This window comes from Orbicella franksi, chromosome 11 (assembly GCF_964199315.1).
Source record: "Orbicella franksi chromosome 11, jaOrbFran1.1, whole genome shotgun sequence".
NCBI classification, from domain to species: domain Eukaryota; kingdom Metazoa; phylum Cnidaria; class Anthozoa; order Scleractinia; family Merulinidae; genus Orbicella; species Orbicella franksi.
The window spans coordinates 10,234,028-10,252,136 of record NC_138155.1 but is presented as its reverse complement, the minus strand read 5'-3'; the positions used below and the strand labels follow the sequence as shown (position 1 = coordinate 10,252,136).

General features: G+C 41.8%; 3 protein-coding genes across 3 annotated transcripts; 1 reads left to right on the top strand and 2 right to left on the bottom strand.

Moving 5' to 3' along the window:
- Nucleotides 1-1,887: 1,887 nt before the first annotated feature.
- Nucleotides 1,888-6,967, bottom strand: LOC145502387 (cytochrome P450 3A2-like). Its single transcript, XM_081481706.1, has 2 exons — nucleotides 5,529-6,967; nucleotides 1,888-3,634 (listed from the first exon to the last, which is right to left on the bottom strand). The coding sequence occupies exons 1-2, from the start codon at nucleotides 6,049-6,051 to the stop codon at nucleotides 2,664-2,666; spliced, it is 1,494 nt and encodes a 497-aa protein (XP_081337832.1). The 5' UTR covers nucleotides 6,052-6,967; the 3' UTR covers nucleotides 1,888-2,663.
- A 1,829-nt stretch (nucleotides 6,968-8,796) lies between these two features.
- LOC145502388 (cytochrome P450 3A2-like) lies at nucleotides 8,797-13,085 on the top strand. Its single transcript, XM_081481707.1, has 2 exons — nucleotides 8,797-9,715; nucleotides 11,239-13,085. The coding sequence occupies exons 1-2, from the start codon at nucleotides 9,199-9,201 to the stop codon at nucleotides 12,207-12,209; spliced, it is 1,488 nt and encodes a 495-aa protein (XP_081337833.1). The 5' UTR covers nucleotides 8,797-9,198; the 3' UTR covers nucleotides 12,210-13,085.
- Nucleotides 13,086-13,094: 9 nt separating this feature from the next.
- Nucleotides 13,095-17,606, bottom strand: LOC145502382 (beta-lactamase-like protein 1). The gene has a single exon (XM_081481703.1). The coding sequence runs from the start codon at nucleotides 17,132-17,134 to the stop codon at nucleotides 15,434-15,436; it is 1,701 nt and encodes a 566-aa protein (XP_081337829.1). The 5' UTR covers nucleotides 17,135-17,606; the 3' UTR covers nucleotides 13,095-15,433.
- Between the last annotated feature and the right edge of the window lie 503 nt (nucleotides 17,607-18,109).

Here is an 18,109-nt window from a genome sequence, read left to right as displayed (position 1 = left end):
TATTCGTTAGCCTCGACCTTAAAAAAATATTCACAAATACCGACGGGAAGGTACCACAAATTTGAAAATTAAACAATACACAGAGCTGTAAACAGGTGATCTTTTCACTGGAATTTATATTTGTGAATATTTTACTTTAGGTCGAGGCTTACCTATTGCAAATGCGTTCTCAGTGCTTTTAATCAGCGGTCATGGCGAGCTCGAAACTGGACTATTCTAAAATAATTTTTTAATAAGATGATACTTGTGGGCAGCACGCAGCAACAACTAATAATCTTGTACAACTGAGTTTATTAATCGACTGGTTTCGTCTGCTAGTGGGACTTCGTCAGGATTAAACTACAAGATACAAAGATAGAACTTATTTTATATTAAACCTTTGTAGTACAAAGCACGCTCCTACTATAGGGTGTGAACAATAAAACACCCACAAGAAATACGTGCAGGATATGACTGAAATCTTGCGGTAGAAAATGGGCAATGTAAGCGGGGCTCGGGGATTTAAAGTTAAATACCATTCCGCTGGACAAGGGTAACGAGGGCTCTAAGAACGAGATTGGTGTGGGACGGGAATGGTCGGCAACATATGTTTTCTTGCACACTTGACGATCGGAAGCAAAATGGCCGATGTTGGGGGCAATGTGGTGATTGTGACGCTGTATTCCTTGCTGGCGAAGTCCCATAATTAACAAATGGTAAATGCCATAGCGTGCACTATTGAGTTATGGATGCACGCGGGAGGTTGCTAAGCGCGAAAGAAGCGTAAGAGTCCGACGAGGCGATAGCCGAGTGCGACTCTAGCTTCTTGAGTGCTTAGCAAACCTCCCAAGTGCATCCATAACTCAATAGTGCACGCTATGGCGTTTACCATTTGTTTTATAACATAACATTGAGACATTGGAACAACAGAAGTCCTTTTATTGAGCTACATCACAAAAAAATGTTCGTGTAGTCTTACGTGACAAGAGAAAACAAGCGCGCGAAAATTCATTCATGACAACCGACTGCACACCAGTAGCTCGATAAAGTTTCATCTTCAGACAACTGTGAAGACAGTTTCGCATTTCTGGCAGAAGAACGTCGGCCATTACTTTGGAAACAATGTCTGTCAAAAGATTTGCTTTGTAAACATTAGCACACACGTCAGCAGCGTACACCCATGGGCAAATAGTAGACGCTAAATTAACCAATCAGAGCGCGCGCTTTGCTTTAGTTATGTTATAAGCAGGGATAAACATTTCCTTAATTCGTAGGTAGTGTAATTTATTTCCTCGTCTGTCCTAGTAACCTTTCGAGCGATGGTTGCTAAGTAACAAATTTTGCGGGTTGAGGCAAAACCAGGAAACGTCAAGAAACATGGTTCAATGCCGCGCGAAAACACGGAATGTTTCTGCTGTGTAGCAGAAACATATTTAGTCTATATTGTGTTTCTTGGGAACAAAAATTGACGCCGGAAACAATGTTTCCCGTTTGGCAAAACTAGGAAAAACTGGGGAAAATGCGCGCGTTACGCATATACTGCCGAAATAGGATTAAAAACCATAAATTACCGAAAATTATAAATGGAAGTGACCCTAAGTAAACGTCACGCTCTTGAGATCGCGCAAAGAAAACCAACGCAACTTTCACGACTTCAAAAAATAACTTCAAAACGCATTTTGGTGTTATTTGATGAGCAATGTCATCAAGAGTATTCAACTTAATTCGGTTCATTTACTATTATGATGTAAAAAGTATAATTTGAAATGATTTTGCGATTTAGTCGAGATCAAAGTTACAGAATTTTTTTTATTATTTGCCGTACACCATAGTTTAAGGCACTGGTGTTAGCTTTTTCATATCACATCTGGTCAGTACAGTGCACAATTCATATTTTTGCCGATTTTCGATTGTTTGGTTCATCGTTTCCATGGAAATGTCGATTACCTTAAGAAATGCATTATACCAAACTTCAATCCATTTCTAATTTCTCGTGTAATTTTCATATCGATCCGATTACGGGAAGACTGTCAAAAAGCTGCTTGAAAGCATTTGGTATGGTCCAGAAAAAAACTGTATCGAGACACCTTAAGCTCCCTGATAACCTCTCGACAACGGCCAGTTGAATAAACAACTGTCGAACAGTGTATACAAAACCCCATTTTTATTGCTAAAGGTCATGACACAAGATTTTTTTATCGTGCGTCGTTGGTATCTGTTTCTATCTGGTTTCTGTTTTATTGATATATTTCGATTGTGCCATGTGTCTATGTGCTACAAACATTTTTAACTTAATCTGTATATCTATTTCTGTAAACTAAGTAGTAAATATGCGAGTCATAATAATAAAGTTGTTGTTGTTCTTGCTACACTGAACATTAAAAAGATCAAAATATCGCACCCACGAAAAGAGGCAGGTGTCATGTTACATCCATAACTCTACATAATGGCCACTTCTCTACAACGGCCTCTTAATTCCTCTCTTCTCGACGTGACCTTCTTGGAGAGGTTCGACTGTCCTAGGATCTGGCAAGAACCTTTTGGAGATCCGTTAAAATTACATTGTCAAGTAAAGCTAAAAATAGAGTGCATCCATAATCATTCGTGATCACCTGTTTTAATTTACTTGACGTTTGGGCCAAGTTGACAAAGAATAAGAGAAAATATAACGTTCCTTGGACGCTTCAACGTGGCCTGACCTTCACATATATTTTGTCTTTTGGCCTCATCAGTATAACGGCTCGATGTTCCAGTGTAGCTACGGTTTCTGGAGCGCGTTCAAACTTGAATTGCTGCATGATTTTCAGCAGGCCTAGCTTAATCTCCAACAGAGCGAAACGCATACCGATGCACTGGCGAGGGCCTGTTCCAAACGGGAGAAAGGAATACGGATTTCGCTTCTCCTTTGCTTCAGGGGAGAAATTCTCCGGGTTGAACTCAAGGGGGCTGTCCCACACTTCAGGGTCTCGGTGAAGGACATACGTAGGGACGTTGACTTCAACTCCCCTGGGAAAGCGGACGCCTTTGAAGACAGCCTCCTCTTCGCAGCCGCGGAGAAGGAGAAAGGCTGGAGCACAGAGACGCAGGACCTCGCACACGACTTGATCCAGGTACCCGATGCTTTGCACGTAGTCGTACAGCGGAGCGTCACCGCGAGCAGCATCTGCTTTGTCGATCTCCTCGATGAGCTTGTCTTGAACGTCTGGATGAGTAGCCAGGAAATACGCCGTGCTAGACAAAGTGGTGCCTGTGGTCTCAAACCCGGCTAACAAGAAGGTTATGGATTGGGCCATGATTTCATCATCGTTTAACTTGCTGACTCCGTTGACAGTGACCTCGTGGGCCTCCAACATCAACTGGAGCAAATCTCTTTTGTTGGAAGAACCCTGTTGAGCTTTTTGCTGAAGCATGTTCCTTGCCAAGGCAGTGAAGAAGTCTGTACCGGGCAAGAGGTTGACATATCGACTTAGATATGTCCAAAACGGCAGCAACGAAAACGTACGGACATAGAGAGGAGTTTGGAAAGCGTTCCTGGCTTTCTCTACGAATGCTTCATCTGGATTCATTTGAAGGTCTGTGTCAAACCCAAATGCAGCCTTCATGATGACTTCTAACGCAAAAAGGCTGAAGAGGCGAATGGCATCCACTGATTCACCTATATAAATAAATAAATAAATAAATAAATAAATAAATAAATATATAAATAAATAATATATCAATCAGTCAATCAATCAATCAATCAACCAATCAATGAATGAATGAGTGAGTGAGTGAGTGAGTGAGTGAGTGAGTGAGTGAGTGAGTGAGTGAGTGAGTGAGTGAGTGAGTGAGTGAATGAATGAATAAATGAAGAAAAAACAAAAACAAGATAACTTTATGTTGATGTTGAAAGAAAGATTAGGTGAACGTTAAGGAAGGCACCAAATATATTGGAGATAATCATTGCTCATCGGCAAATAGCCGGCGCGGTATTGGTCAGCGATGACCAAAAAGCGTCGACATGATGACAGGGCGACGTTCGGCAAGAGAACTCAAGGTGTTATATTGAGCCTATAGAATACAATCAAACCTGTATATAACGGCCCTGTATATAGCGGTCACCCTGTGTATAACGGTCACTGAACAACTTCCCAAAAATCGTCCCTTGTATTTAATGTTATGCTGACCTGCATATAGCGGTCACCTGTATATTACGGACGAGGTCACCCTTTAGACTTACTAAATCCACAGTTTCATTATCTTTTACCTGTATATAACGGTCACGAAATTGGGTCACGATTAACGAATAATGACAAGCTTTATTCATCAGCTCGTTAAACCAAGTAGGGGTCTCACAAAAATATAAATATTAGTACAACTACTAATACATGTCATCGCCTACGTCCAACAAATGCGTGTGCCAGATCACATTAAAAAGCCGTCGCTTTCAAACAATAGTTACTCTAACTGTAACAACAGAACCGGAACCACACTGTTTTCACTTTCGTCATAGTTACCTGATTATAACATTGTACTGTGCTCATCTGTTTCAAATTGTTGTCAATAAATGTAAATTGAGTGATTTTCCCCTTAAAAACGTTGTTCATTAGCTTTTAGTAGAATTTTACTGCACCTCCCTAAAAGTACACCACGGACATTTTATGGGCCTTTTTTATCGTGTTTATTACGTTAATGTTACTCGTTATTGTCAATGAAACGTAAATTGAGTAATTATTTGCACATAAAAATGCTATTTATTGACTTCCAGGGGAGTTTAAAGGAAACCTGTGTACAGCGGTCACCCTGTATATAACGGTCACCTGGCCATTTCCCAAGGGTGACCGTTAAATACAGGTCCGGTTTGACTGTAGTTACTGTTCTCAGCCAAAAGAAGAGAAGAATAATTGAGCACCATGCAATGTGGAGGCCTTTATTATTTTGTTTATACCATGTTCCAATAATTTTTTTCTTCTCGTGTTCTTTGGACCACGTGCTCTGTTTTGTGTTGATAGTGCGTAAAAAAGTTGTTTCGACGAATGTAAACGGCAAATGCAAACATAATGTACATCAGAGAACAAAGGCGCATCGAATGCGTAAAAGAACGGGCCCAGGCGACCACGCACCGTTTCCAAGGGTCTTCATGATTGGCCAAACGAAACAATAGGTATACAACACGAACAATGCCCCTCATGGCCCTTAGAACAAAAGAGGTGCAGTTTAACAAGAACGAATCAAAGTAGAAGTTTTAAAAAGGGGCAGGTCATCTGAGGCAAGAACGCCATGTGAAAATAATGGGCCTGATTGACTGGATTATTTTCTCAATCTAGATTAGCATATCAGTGTAAATTATAACAAATTGAGACAGTTTGAATGGCAGAAATTATTAAAGTTGTGCAAGCACAGGGATATATTCAGACCATTGAAAAGGTCACATTAGCTTTAAAATCCTAGTATTTTTAAGATTCTCTGGTTTAGTAACATTACTCTTCGGCGACAAGAACCTGCGCTTTCGTCACAAACTCCAACAAATTAAACAGAAATATATTTTAATTCTAAGAGGGCATGCTTACCCGTTTCGGAGAACGTTTTCATTTTCCCAGACAGCTTTTGTGACGCTTCATCGATTATCGGCACAATCTGCTTTAGCTTTGTTGCAGTGAATGTTGGAGTGAGAGTATTTCGAATGCGTTTCCATGTCTCGTCCCGCGATATAAAGAGTCCCGAACTGAGAGGAGGGTTGGGTTTAATAAAAGGCGGTCGATTTGGGAACTTCCAAAATTCCTTGACCATGATCTGCTTGACTATTTCGGGGTCCGAGACGACAATCACTGGAGATCGACCAAAGCACATCTTATGGACTCGGCCATACTTGTAAAAGTAATTCAGGAACATCTTGTGCATGCCGCCATATTTGAACACATCGGGAAGGCTACCGACCCATGGCCAAGGTTTTGGGCCGGGGAGCGGACAGTCTCCGAGGACCGAGTTGTAACGCTGCAGACCTTGCCAGTAAATAAAGACTAGTATTCCAAGGACTAAAGCAAACCACGTATACACGTTGGAGCTGGGAAAGTACTCTGCCGTGGACTCCATGTTTGCGTGCAAAGAGAACTGTTGGCTTGATTACCCCGTTGGGAAAGATTATGTGCTTATATAAACAATACCTCTGAATGACGTACGTGAAGCCATTTTGCAAAGAGAAGCTCATTATTACACTGCATTTTGCTATCTAATAGGAATTTTGTCGATTTTAAACCGCAAGTAAGTTCACTAAAATATCAGTTAATAAGAAGAAGGACCTAGAGATTTCTGCGATAAGTTAAGGGATAGATTGAGAGACCTAAGGAGCTTTTAAGACTTGTCACGCACAAGACTGCGTGACAAGTGCCGTGGAGGTCGCTCATTATCGCTTCCGGTCCACGTTGCCGTTTTTACGTGGCCGTTTCCACATATTGAGATGAGATTAATATGCTAAAGCAATAATAAAGCAAACCACGTGTACAGGTTGGAGTTTAGAAAGCACTGTACCGGGGACTGGATGTTTGGGTTTAAAGTGGACAGTTTGTTTTATTTCCTTGGGGAAGATCACGAACTCTATAAATAATAATTGTGCGACAAGTTATGTGTGACGACCTGCAAAATCATTTGCGCTTCGGTATGGTGAAAACTTTTTATCCATATTAAACTGAGTGTAAGCTCACTGAAACACAATCTTACGAGAGGAGGTACGTAATGTTAAAAGTATATATGGCCATACATGTCATAATGTTCCACGCGTGCCACTGGAAGAGTTTCTTTTGGATTGTCACACACAAGATTGCGTGATTGGTGCGTGGGAGGCCCTTGGGCCGCGTCCTGTTCACGTTGTTGTTTCCACGTTGCGGGTTCTTGCGTTGTCATTTTTACTCTTAGAAGTTTTTATCTTTTTATTTATATCTTTATTTATTATAATTAAAGATTTTTTTAATTCTAATGAAGGGTTGCATGTGTTACAAGCGGGATTTCATTCACCTCAATTCTAAATATGGTTAGATAAAGGAATAAATGTAAGAATAATAAAGTTCACTTACCTCAACTTAAGGTTGTCTTTGTTTCTTTTATGTAATTGTGGCGGAACGTGAGTATATTTTAGACGAAACTGTGGCGAAAAGGTGTCGAGAAGACGACCATATGTTGAGAAAAGTGAATTTTATTTCTACATTATGTAGTTATTTAATTTTGTTTTAACATATTTACGCCGACTAAATAGAATTCTTCATTCGAAGTCTATGAATACCAGTATTCAAGCGTTCGTTGCGTGACATCAAAGCAGCCATGGGATCGACCCTCCACCTTAAGCTTCTTCTGTGGTATCCATTCTGACCATTCTTGCTTATTTTTCGATTTTTCATGATTTCTCTGGTGTTTCTCTACCCTAAAAATCTCTTACTTTAAGGTCTCGATCTATCTGAGAGTAATTATCACACACGGGTCAGGGACTCAAAATATCGTTACATATGGAACAACGTGACTTTGTGCGACCTGTACGGGTCCGCAAATGATCCCAGGACCGCAAATGATCCCGGACCGCAAATGATCCCCAAATTAAACCGCAAATGATCCCGGACCGGAAATGATCCCCATATTGGACCGCAAATGATCCCGATCAAGAAGTAAGGAATGGCATGGACTTATATCAGAGGAAGGTGAGAACATATACAAAAATTATGAACTAAAAAACAAGTTTTATCATTTTACAAAAAAATATTCCACAGTTGCTGTTCTGTTCTTCGAGCAGTACAGATTGTTTTCACTGTCACGCAATAAAAAAAAAAAGTAATAAATCGAAAACCAGCCAATGAAAAAAGCTAAGAAATTGTGATGTACGCTATAGAAGATAACTAAATAAGACACTTCTCCAAGTTTTAGGCCTGTGCGTTTCCCCAAACTTCAGAAATTCGTCGTAAATGTTTCCCAGAAATTTACAGAGCCCAGTAAGAAAACGCCATGTTGGTATACATCGGTGGGACACCAATATGGCGGCGGGAATATAGTGTAAACATCTGGTACTTACTTTGGCTTTCTAGGCGACTGATTATCGGTACTAAACAAACAAGCATTTACATAAGCACTTTCCTAGTGCTTTAACTTCTAAAAAAAGCTCAAAATCATGAGATAAGTATATATTTTTCAACAAACTCGATCGTAGCCTTGTGTCACGCAACCTCCATAACCCTGAAATTCAAAATGCTCTGGTTTTCAAACGAAATACGCTAATTGTAAACAGATATAAATATACCGCCTCTTATGCCTGATGAGGATAAAAGCACGTCACGCGAAGTCGATCTATTGAATTAGAAGTCTTAGAAAAACACATACTTGTAAACATTCTCGAAATCCCGGTGGCGATAGTATCAAACATCTATCAAACAGCTAACTTATCAAAGCGAAGAGCAAGCCTTGGCCTTGCTTGGTCATGAGGCTGAACTTCATAACTATAGCTTGGAATTTTGGCTTCTTAGAATACTCAAGTAGTAATTTCTGAGGAATTAAAGCCAAAATACGAGCAAGGAAAAATTACAAAATAAATTTGTTCAAATTTCCAGGGCTACACACTAGGTGTTTTACAGAGTGATGAAGCGTTGTAGGCTTGTGGGTCTACTCAGGTGATAGCGCCTTCCTTAATAGTTGCTTCGTGGTTAGATTTTAGTTAAAAACTTTAGACGAGTGGCGTTAATGGCTGATAAAATGTGATTTAACTATAACACCGAAATATCAATGTTTAACAAAGCAGGATATGTAGCATATGTTACACTGATCATAATTTTACTGAGAATTGCAAAGAAAATGCAAGCCAGGTCGTGTTTTGATGATTGAGTGGTGATATTCATAACATCGTAGTTAGCAACAAAATTTAGTCGAAAGTATGAAAAAAAAGCAAATTGTTACCCATTATAATTATAAGATGGCTTTAATAAAAACATCGGTATTCACGTACGCCAATTCCCTATCCACACCATCCCACCATCCATGCCATTCTCTATTTTTTAGTCGGGATCATTTGCGGTGCCTATCGGGGATCATTTCCGGTCTGGGATCATTTGCGGTCCAATTTGGGGATCATTTGCGGTCCGGGATCATTTGCGGTCAGTTGCATGACAATTTGCGGACCCGTACAGACCTCTATTGTCATGCAACTGGTGACCATCCCATAATTAACGTCTCGTGTTGAGCAAACAGTTGCATAACACGCACGCTAACATGGCTGATTTGCAGCAGTTCTTCGAAGCCAGTTCTTTATGGTTAGCCTTGATCGCCGGAATATTAGTGTTTCTGTATTGGCAAGGTCTGTATCGCTACAACGCGATCCTCGGAGGATCACCTCTGCCCGGTCCAAAACCGTGGCCGTGGGTCGGCAATCTTTTCGATGTATTCAAATATGACGGGATACATAAGATGCTATTGGAGTACTTCTACAAGTATGGCCGAGTATACAAGATCTGTATGGGAAGAACACCAGCGATTGTTGTCTGCGACCCCGAAATTGTCAAACAGATTATGGTGAAAGAGTTCTCGAAGTTCCCAAATCGGCCCCCGTTCGTAAAGCCCAACCCGCCGTTCAACTCTGGGCTCTTCATCGCGCGCGATGAGTCGTGGAAACGAATTCGAACGACATTGACGCCGACCTTCACCGCCGCGAAACTGAAACAGATAGTGCCACTGATTGAGAACGCATCTGATGCACTGATGAGCAAAATGCAAAAATTCGCCGAAACGGGTAAGCGTTATTGCTTTGTTGCAGCTGCGGCATATTTGATTAGGGTTATGAGGCAGGGCTCTTGGGCGGCTTTATTTTGAACTAAGCACTCTATAAGTAGGGCTTGGAAGTCACGAGATATTTTCGTGGCAAACACGTTTCGTGTGAAGCCAGCCACTACGGTAAGTGCGTACGTGGATTAGCATGTCATCTTATGAAGCCGGCATCTTGAAAGAGAACAAATAAGTCTTAAGCATGGCCCTGATACCTTTTGTTCCTTTTTTATTTTCATTTTTCTTTTGTTTTGTTTTGTTTTTCTCTCTTCTACGCTACAGAAGAACGTCCCTGTACTGTGAGGTAGTGCTGAAAGTATAATTTGATACAGAAGCCGATGACATTTCAGGTCGAAATGTTAGCGATCGAGAATAAATTAAATAAACAACTGAGCACTCCCTGTTCTTCTTTTAAATAAATGCGTACAACTTGCGCGGCCTTTCAACGTTGCACTGAAGTCCTATGCCCGGAGCAGTGGGAGCGGGGAGGGGGGAAGGGGGAAAGACCCGGCATAAAAAGGACGGGGGTGCTCGTCGTACCTTTTAGGGGTTAAAAGCTCGATTTTGGTACCTGTTAGGGTGTTCAGCCTCAAAAGGTCCCCAGCGGGAGCTTTTGCGGTACATCTTAGGGTATTGAGTCGAAAAAAAATATGTGGCAGGAGATATTTGAGAATCAACGAGAAGAAGGCATTCGAAGCAGTCGTTTTTGTCGCTATTTAACAATTAGACCCCGTAGCCCGCAAGGGCTACGGGTCAATAGCCCATGAGGCTTCGCCTCATGGGCTATTGACCCGTGGCCCTTGAGGGCGAAGGGTCTAATTGTTTTAGTATCACCCAACTAGTCGGACAGAAAAGGTAATAGTAAAGTTAGCAAATGCAAGTTGAAGAAATATTTGTTTGGGAATAAAACGAAAGAAAGCGTCACGCTCGATTGCGCCAATTTCGCTACTCGAGGACTATCACTAATACTCCTCTACTAGTAGCCAATTAAAATGCAGGATTTGCATTAGTCCACTAGTTGGGTGATACTAATAAATATTATGATAGTGTCAGGTAATGTGTTGTTCACAGAATTGTTAGGGGTGAAAAAATTCAAGCAACCCCCACAAAACAGGATCATGGTACCTCTTAAGCGTTCTTTTGAAAATTTCCGACAAGCATCCGTGTATTTTTATATGGGAGCCCTCCAGCGGGTTGGGGGGGGGGGGGGGGGGGTTCTTTGATGGCCGGCGAGAAGTTTTAAGAATTGTCGCGTTTATGAAACAACGCAAGAAAAGAGGTGCACTAACATGCGCACAAACTATAAAAAACTATGAAGTGTTTCAAGGCATTTCACGTACGCTTTTGGGATTTTGTGGGACAAACCTTCTCGAAACAACTTCATCTGAATATAAATTCGTTTGTCGACTACTCGTTCTTTTCAGTTCGTACCGCCTCCATTTCAATTTGATTTATGTAAAATTCGCTTCATCCGAAATTCTTAAATTTCAGGTGGAAGCGCAGATGCCGCCAACCTCTTCAGTTTGTTTGCCTTGGACGTCATCATGAGGGCCGCATTCGGCATGGAAACTAATCTCCAGACAAAGCCCGATCCAGAGTTTGTGGACAAGGCCAGAAAAGTTTTCCAAACACCTCTGTGGATCCGATTCTTTTCCATGTTTCCCTTCTGGGAATACTTTAGCAAGTATGTGAGTATCCTTCAGAACGCCGACTACTTCTTGGGTCTGGCCAGGAGGATCCTTGAACAACGGCAGCAGCAAGATCATTCAGGCAACAGAGATCTGGTTCAGCTAATGTTGGAAGCACACGAGGAGACTGTCCACGGCGTCAGTAAGCTTAGCGACGATGAAGTCACAGCTCAATCCGTGACGTTTCTCATCGCCGGTTTCGAAACGACTGGTAACACCTTATGTAGCACAGCATACTTTTTGGCCACCTACCCAGAAGTGCAAGATCGCATCATCCAGGAAGTCGACGAGGCTCTTGGCTCCAGCGCTAGTAAGCCCCTCTATGATGTCGTGCAAAAGATGCCGTACCTGGATCAGGTCATCTCGGAGGTCCTACGCCTCTGCGGTCCCGCATTTAGCCTCCTCCGTGGCTGCGAAGAAGAGGCTGTCATTAAGGGGGTCCGGTTCCCGAAGGGGATTGATGTCAACATCCCTGCGTATGTTCTACATCGGGACCCCGAGGTCTGGGAGAACCCCCACGAGTTCAACCCAGATAATTTCTCTCCTGAGGCTAAGGAGAGGCGAAACCCTTATTCCTATCTGCCGTTTGGAACAGGCCCGCGTCAGTGCATCGGTATGCGGTTCGCTCTGCTGGAGATTAAGCTTGGTTTGCTGGAAATCCTGCGACGGTTCAAGTTTGAACGCGCTCCTGAAACCGTGACCACACTGGAACACAGGGCTGTGGCACTGATGGCACCCAAAGACACCATCTACGTGAAGATAAAAGCTCGTTGAACCGCTAACTGACAATCTACATGCCAGCTGTGGTCTTTACCACGCTTCCAAAGAAACTGTTTTCACGAGGTCTTTCTTGTGTACGGAAAGACGGAGTGGTGAGCCCTCGTATTAAATGGCAGGGGACGGAGCTTATCACTCTTGCAACTTTCTGCTATTCGTTATTTACAATTCCTATATTCTTGCTATATCGTACCAATGATTATAATCTCAAATCCTAGAAACAACCATTTTAACCACAATCAGATTGTACATTTATTGGCAAATAATAAAAACATTTTAAAATCGTCACGTTGTTCTACTAAGTGTACTGCGTCACGATGTAAAATATCGAAGTCAGTCGATCAATCACTTAACTGATTAATTGATCGGCAAATGGAAACTAATTAATCAGTTAGTTAGGCCCGGTTTAAACGTCGCCTTTTTCATGCACCGAATCTAATTGCTGAATTAAGTGCATGTAAAATGCGACGTTTAAATCAATTAAATGCGACATATTTCAAGTAACTGCGAGTTCAGTCGAATATTCGACTGAAGTTCGACAGTTGATTTAAACGCCGCATTTTACATGTGCCGAATCTAATTCATCAATTGTGTTAAATTATATTTTACCCATAACTCCACAGTTTTGTGCTGCATGACATGCGCGCAACAAGCTGAAGGGAATTGTTGGCGGCACTTGCAGCAGGGGATGTATCATCTAGAAGGAAGGCTGTTGAAGATGTCAGTATGTGTGGTTCTTGCCTCGCTCCGATCGTGTAATGTAGTTATGCAAAACCAATTAAGCTTCAGTTTCGTCCTTCAAGCAAAAACCGCTCTGTGTTACATGACATGCATGCGGAGTAGGAAAGCAATATGGCGAGTATAATAGTGTGTGCGGTGGTTCTTACTTCTCTTCAGCAAAGTTATGTAGAAGATAGAGAACGAAGTCTATGAACTTGAATTTGAACAAGAGAGTGAAACGAAAATCAGAGTTTAAGAGGTAACGCACTGCCATCTGCATTATAAATCGCCCCATTCTGTTTGCTCGAACGGTGTTTGAAAGGTATGAATGATCTTAACACAGAATATGCTCCTTATCATTGTCAGCCGCATTGGTGGGAAACTTGGAGCGGAGTCAGCTGGGAATGAACACGTCGCTCGCGCTCAGCAATTTTATTCGGCAAAAAAATGCGACGTTTAAATCAAATCAGCCGAACTTATTCATTCGAGTCGACTAAAATTAATAATTGATTCGGCGCATGTAAAATGCGACGTTTAAACCGGGCCTTAGTCGCGATCGGTTGGTCGGTCGAATGGTTTCGCGATCAGTCGGTCAATCGGTCGGTCTGTCAGTTGGTTGACAGTCGTTCAGTCAGTCGGTCGGTCGGTCAGTCGGTCATTCGGGCAAAGCAGGCGAAACCATTCCCTTTGCTTAAGTCTTAATCAAACACTTATCCTAAAAAAAAGGTTAGGCTTAATCTATATCCAAAAACTCCCTCGTAATTACCATAGACAGGCCAAATCGAAAAATCACGATATTGTCCCCTTAATGACCAGCAAATCATGCAACAACAACAAAAACCACAACTCCAACAACATTTATTTATCATGCCAAAAAAAACAAACGAAAGACAAAAATGACAAAAAGAACGTAAGACACTGAGCAATGAAAAAAAGGGCGTAAGAAAAGGCGCCGCTTCTTATTTTAAGGTCGGCCCACACAGGGATGTACGAAGCGGGGACAACGCCTTGGTGTGTACCCATAGCACGCATACTGCAGGAAAAGTACTCGAGCTGGTGGACACGTAACGGATATTGCTATGTTGTAGCGGGCACAGTTTGTGAATTTACACCAGATGAATTTTATGCAGCATATGTCGGGGACAAAATGTTTTCACCACAACAGAACTTTTTTGCACATACGGGCATTTCATCCGACGAAAACTGTTGCTGCAACATGTCCCCGCCTCATGTCCCCGCAAAATGCCCCCTTGGTTTGCGATTGGTCAACAAAGAATCATTCATGGCCAAAGCAGTAGATTCTCTGATTGAACGGTTTTAGTTAGAGATCGACCGGTGGATATCTTTGAGAATGAAACTATCTCATCCGTTGAATTAGTGAAAATATTACTTAAGAATCTAGCCAATGAAATCATGTGTCTCCATGCTTCAAAGTCGCTTTTTGTCTCATGCCAAGGCCCCGCCGGTTAACAGGGACGGGCGGCTCTAGGGACAAGAATGCCCAAAAGCACTTGACGCGACTGAAACACTCTAGAGGATTCTAGATATTGCTACTGATTGCTAGTGAGCATGAATACGGTTTTATTTCTTCTCACTTCCTTTCCTCACATTACACTGACTAATCTGAGAGACAAAACCGTTCGTTTTCCTACTGTACATGTAATTTAACACAGCATTGCGCAACCTGTGATCGTTTCTGACGTTATCTGTGCCACCTGGCATGCGTCACAAACTCTCTTCACCACCGGTCAGTACTACTAAATCGAGAATTCGTGACGTCTGATTGTGCCGCAGGCTAGTGCCGCCGCGCTATTGACGTGCGTTAACGGTTGCCAAACAGCGTGTGGTCGATTAAGCACCTCATTGTAGAATATAACGTTGAGAAATTGGAAAACTTCCGCATCATTGTATCTAGAAAGATCAACCCTCAGTTATTATCACAAACACTCTGTTCCTTGTGCGTTTATTTACAAAGTTTATAGTATAAGCATTCTTGTTATATAAAATTTACTTCTTGAGTATGCATTAGTGGGTCTCGTAGACAGAAAGTTAATTTTTGTATATGAGGCTCCGGCTGAAAAGAGCGAGACAATGTCCTTTATATTTAGCTATACAGTATTTGCAAGTATAATGCAGTTTTAAGGACCGGACGTGACAAGTCATACAAGACATGTAAATATACACTGATTATAAACAAGTAATTCAAACAAACGTCGATATTACCGAGTGATTATGCATAGTTAATATATTTACAGTTTCTCGATATACTAATTGGATGCGCAAATTACCTCAATTAATTAGTCGTTGCTATGAAACTCATATGAACTCCTTTGAAAAAAAAAAGGGAGGTTAAAACGTCCAACCGTAAGAATAAATTTTTGAGCGTTTTTGTTGTTGTTGTTTTTTTACAGGATTTCGATGTGTTTGTTCACGAGTGTCACACTCCACTCAACAAGCGTGTTCATCTTCAAGGTAGTCAACACAGGTTTAAGTCTTTTGCATCAGAATATACGAGTTGCTAGCATTCCTCTTCCAGGGACCTTGAATCCCGTCGAAAAGCCTTTTTCATCAAAGGAAAAAAAATGAACATCTTCGTAACTCCCTAGTCTCTCAATCAAACACGAAGCGAAAGGAGAGGCAAAGCGGGCTTGAAATACGAATTTGTCCCCGATGTAAAAAACGTGGAAGGCGGCTTTAGTTGTATTGAAATAGTACACTGCAAGTGCATCGTCTTTAACTGTAAGTCGCACCGATTTCGTGATGATCTCTGAAGTAAGGGGATCAGTAATATTTAAGGTGTAGTTTCCTACATAAGGCTTCGCGTCAACTGGAAAACTGGAGGAACCCTCCAAATCGAAAAGGGTTTGGTTTAGAACTGGAAGAAGCATCTTGTAGATTTCGTGAGTCATCCTCGACGCCGGTGGACCAGAGCCTACGCCATTCAAGAAAGAAGTTGAGCTCATGAGCAGGTTTATCCCAAGCTCTAACTCGGGGACTACCGAGAAGAAAGTGGCATACGAATCAATGACTCCACCTTTACCTCGAACAAGAAAATGCTCAAGTTGTTCCATCTCCCAGGGGGCTCCCCACACGGTGATACCATCGGGAGCAACATTCCCAGGGGACATCATTTCCCAGAGTGTCGACGGCCGGAAGAGAGTTTGTTTGGAAGGTTGCGTAAACATTTTGCCCAACTTCGTCATGTCCTCGAGTGTGGAATACATCTGTCCTGCAGGTGCGACCCAATAGATAATCATGAATGGCATTCTTGAACCGTCTTTAGAGTGCGGAAAAGCCATGTTTTGTTGCGCGTCCTCTGTGATTTCAAACCCGGTGTTGGTCATGTTCAAGGGCTTCAAGATCCTCTCACGTACCCAGCTCTCAAAAGTTTGATTCGTCAGTAAGTTCTCTGTTAGCAGCCTGCCAAGCAAAGCGTAACCAAGGTTACTGTAGGACGGCATTGTCCCTGGAGCCATCACCAAGCTGCGATTCTTCAGTTGTTGTAACTGATCCGCCGAGGTGACGTTCTCGCAGATGTAAAAGCATGGTGCCTCTCGCGGTAGACCTGACATTTGACTCGCAATTTGCCTTACAGTCACATTTTCCTTGGTGTATGGATTTTGAATGCAAAATTCAGGTGCATATTTACTTAGTGGATCATCCAGGGACTTTATTAAACCGTCTTCATAGAACTTGTATACCATAAGAACCACGAAAACCTTGGTGATGCTGCCAATTCGATAAACGGTTTGGTCGTCTGGTTTATTTTCGCCCTTGTATCTCTTACTTCCATAATGACGATTCTGCAAAAGCGTGCGATTTTGATAAAAGACGTTAACTGAAATGGCGGGAAGCTGTGCGTCCGCGTCGACAACAGAGTCCACGTAATCACCTATTTTCTTCAGCGCGTTGGACAACTGTTCAGGAATGGGGTCGACGATAGGAGGAAGTCTTGCGGGTTGATGCGGACATGGCCGGCCAAACTGCTCCGGGTTGGTCCTGGACGCCTCTTCTTTTGGACGATTTTTCCCATTGCAAAACGAATCACTTTGTTCGTCATCCTTTAAGACCTGCCAAATGAATAATCCCGTCATGACAATAGCCACAACGCACGCCATCGCTGCAACGATTTTCCATTTCCTCGATGCTTGAGTGTATTTGAATTGCAGCGATTCCATCACTAGATTTTCAACACTGGCCATAGTGAAAGAAAAGAGTATTCTTGTATTCCGGCTAACGTGACAGCAGTACTTGCCGCTGCGATGACCTGCGGACAATGCCCTTATATCTAACTGTTTAGATATATATATGTTATGTTGTGGTTCGATGCCGCGATGGCGTTGTCGTCGACGATGCGTTAATTAAGACTAACCAGTCGTATAAGTTCAAGGGCTGTATTAGAATCGTGCGACAACAATGAAACAATAACACCTGTGTCTCTGTTGTCACGTTCTTAGATGGAAATTCCACAAATATGCATAACAAAGAAATGTCCACCGCGACTCGTTTCTCGGACATTAACCATTTAATTACTGAAAATGAAGATGCTCATTTTAATCTAATGAGGACTCCTTTGTGTAAATTATATTCGTTAAATTTCATCTAACAGGATTTTTTTTTCATGTGTATGAGGTCGTTCGGATCGAAGACCTCTTCAATCAACACGTTTTATACGCAGAGCATAACGACGTAGTACTTAGCGATCGCTATTTGTATGTGTGTTTATTTTATTTTTTAAGTATAGAAAAAATTTGAATAAACATGCCCAGATATTGAAAATATTGCAGCTATATTTTGTTGTTATTTGCATCCGTTCTACTAAGGTAACAGAGAGGAAACGGAACTAAGATAAAGTCACGGAACCCTTTTAGCTTTTAAGCAAATTTTCGATGTGTCAGGGGGGCGTTAATGCCCAGTTTCTAGGAATGCCAAATGCATTTGCAAAATAAATTGAGCACGTTTCTCTTGCGAAATCGCCTTACAAAACTAAGAGGCTTAGTTCTAAATAATAATAATAAAAAATGTTTCGAATGTTAATTTGGGGTCATGAAAATATCTGGACTATTGAAGACCATTCCGCACAAAAAGAAGCCGGTAAAAAAAAAAAAAAAAAAAAAAAAAAAAAAAAAAAAAAAAAACCTGCAGAGAAGTTGCCCGGAGTCCTTAATTTTTAGTTT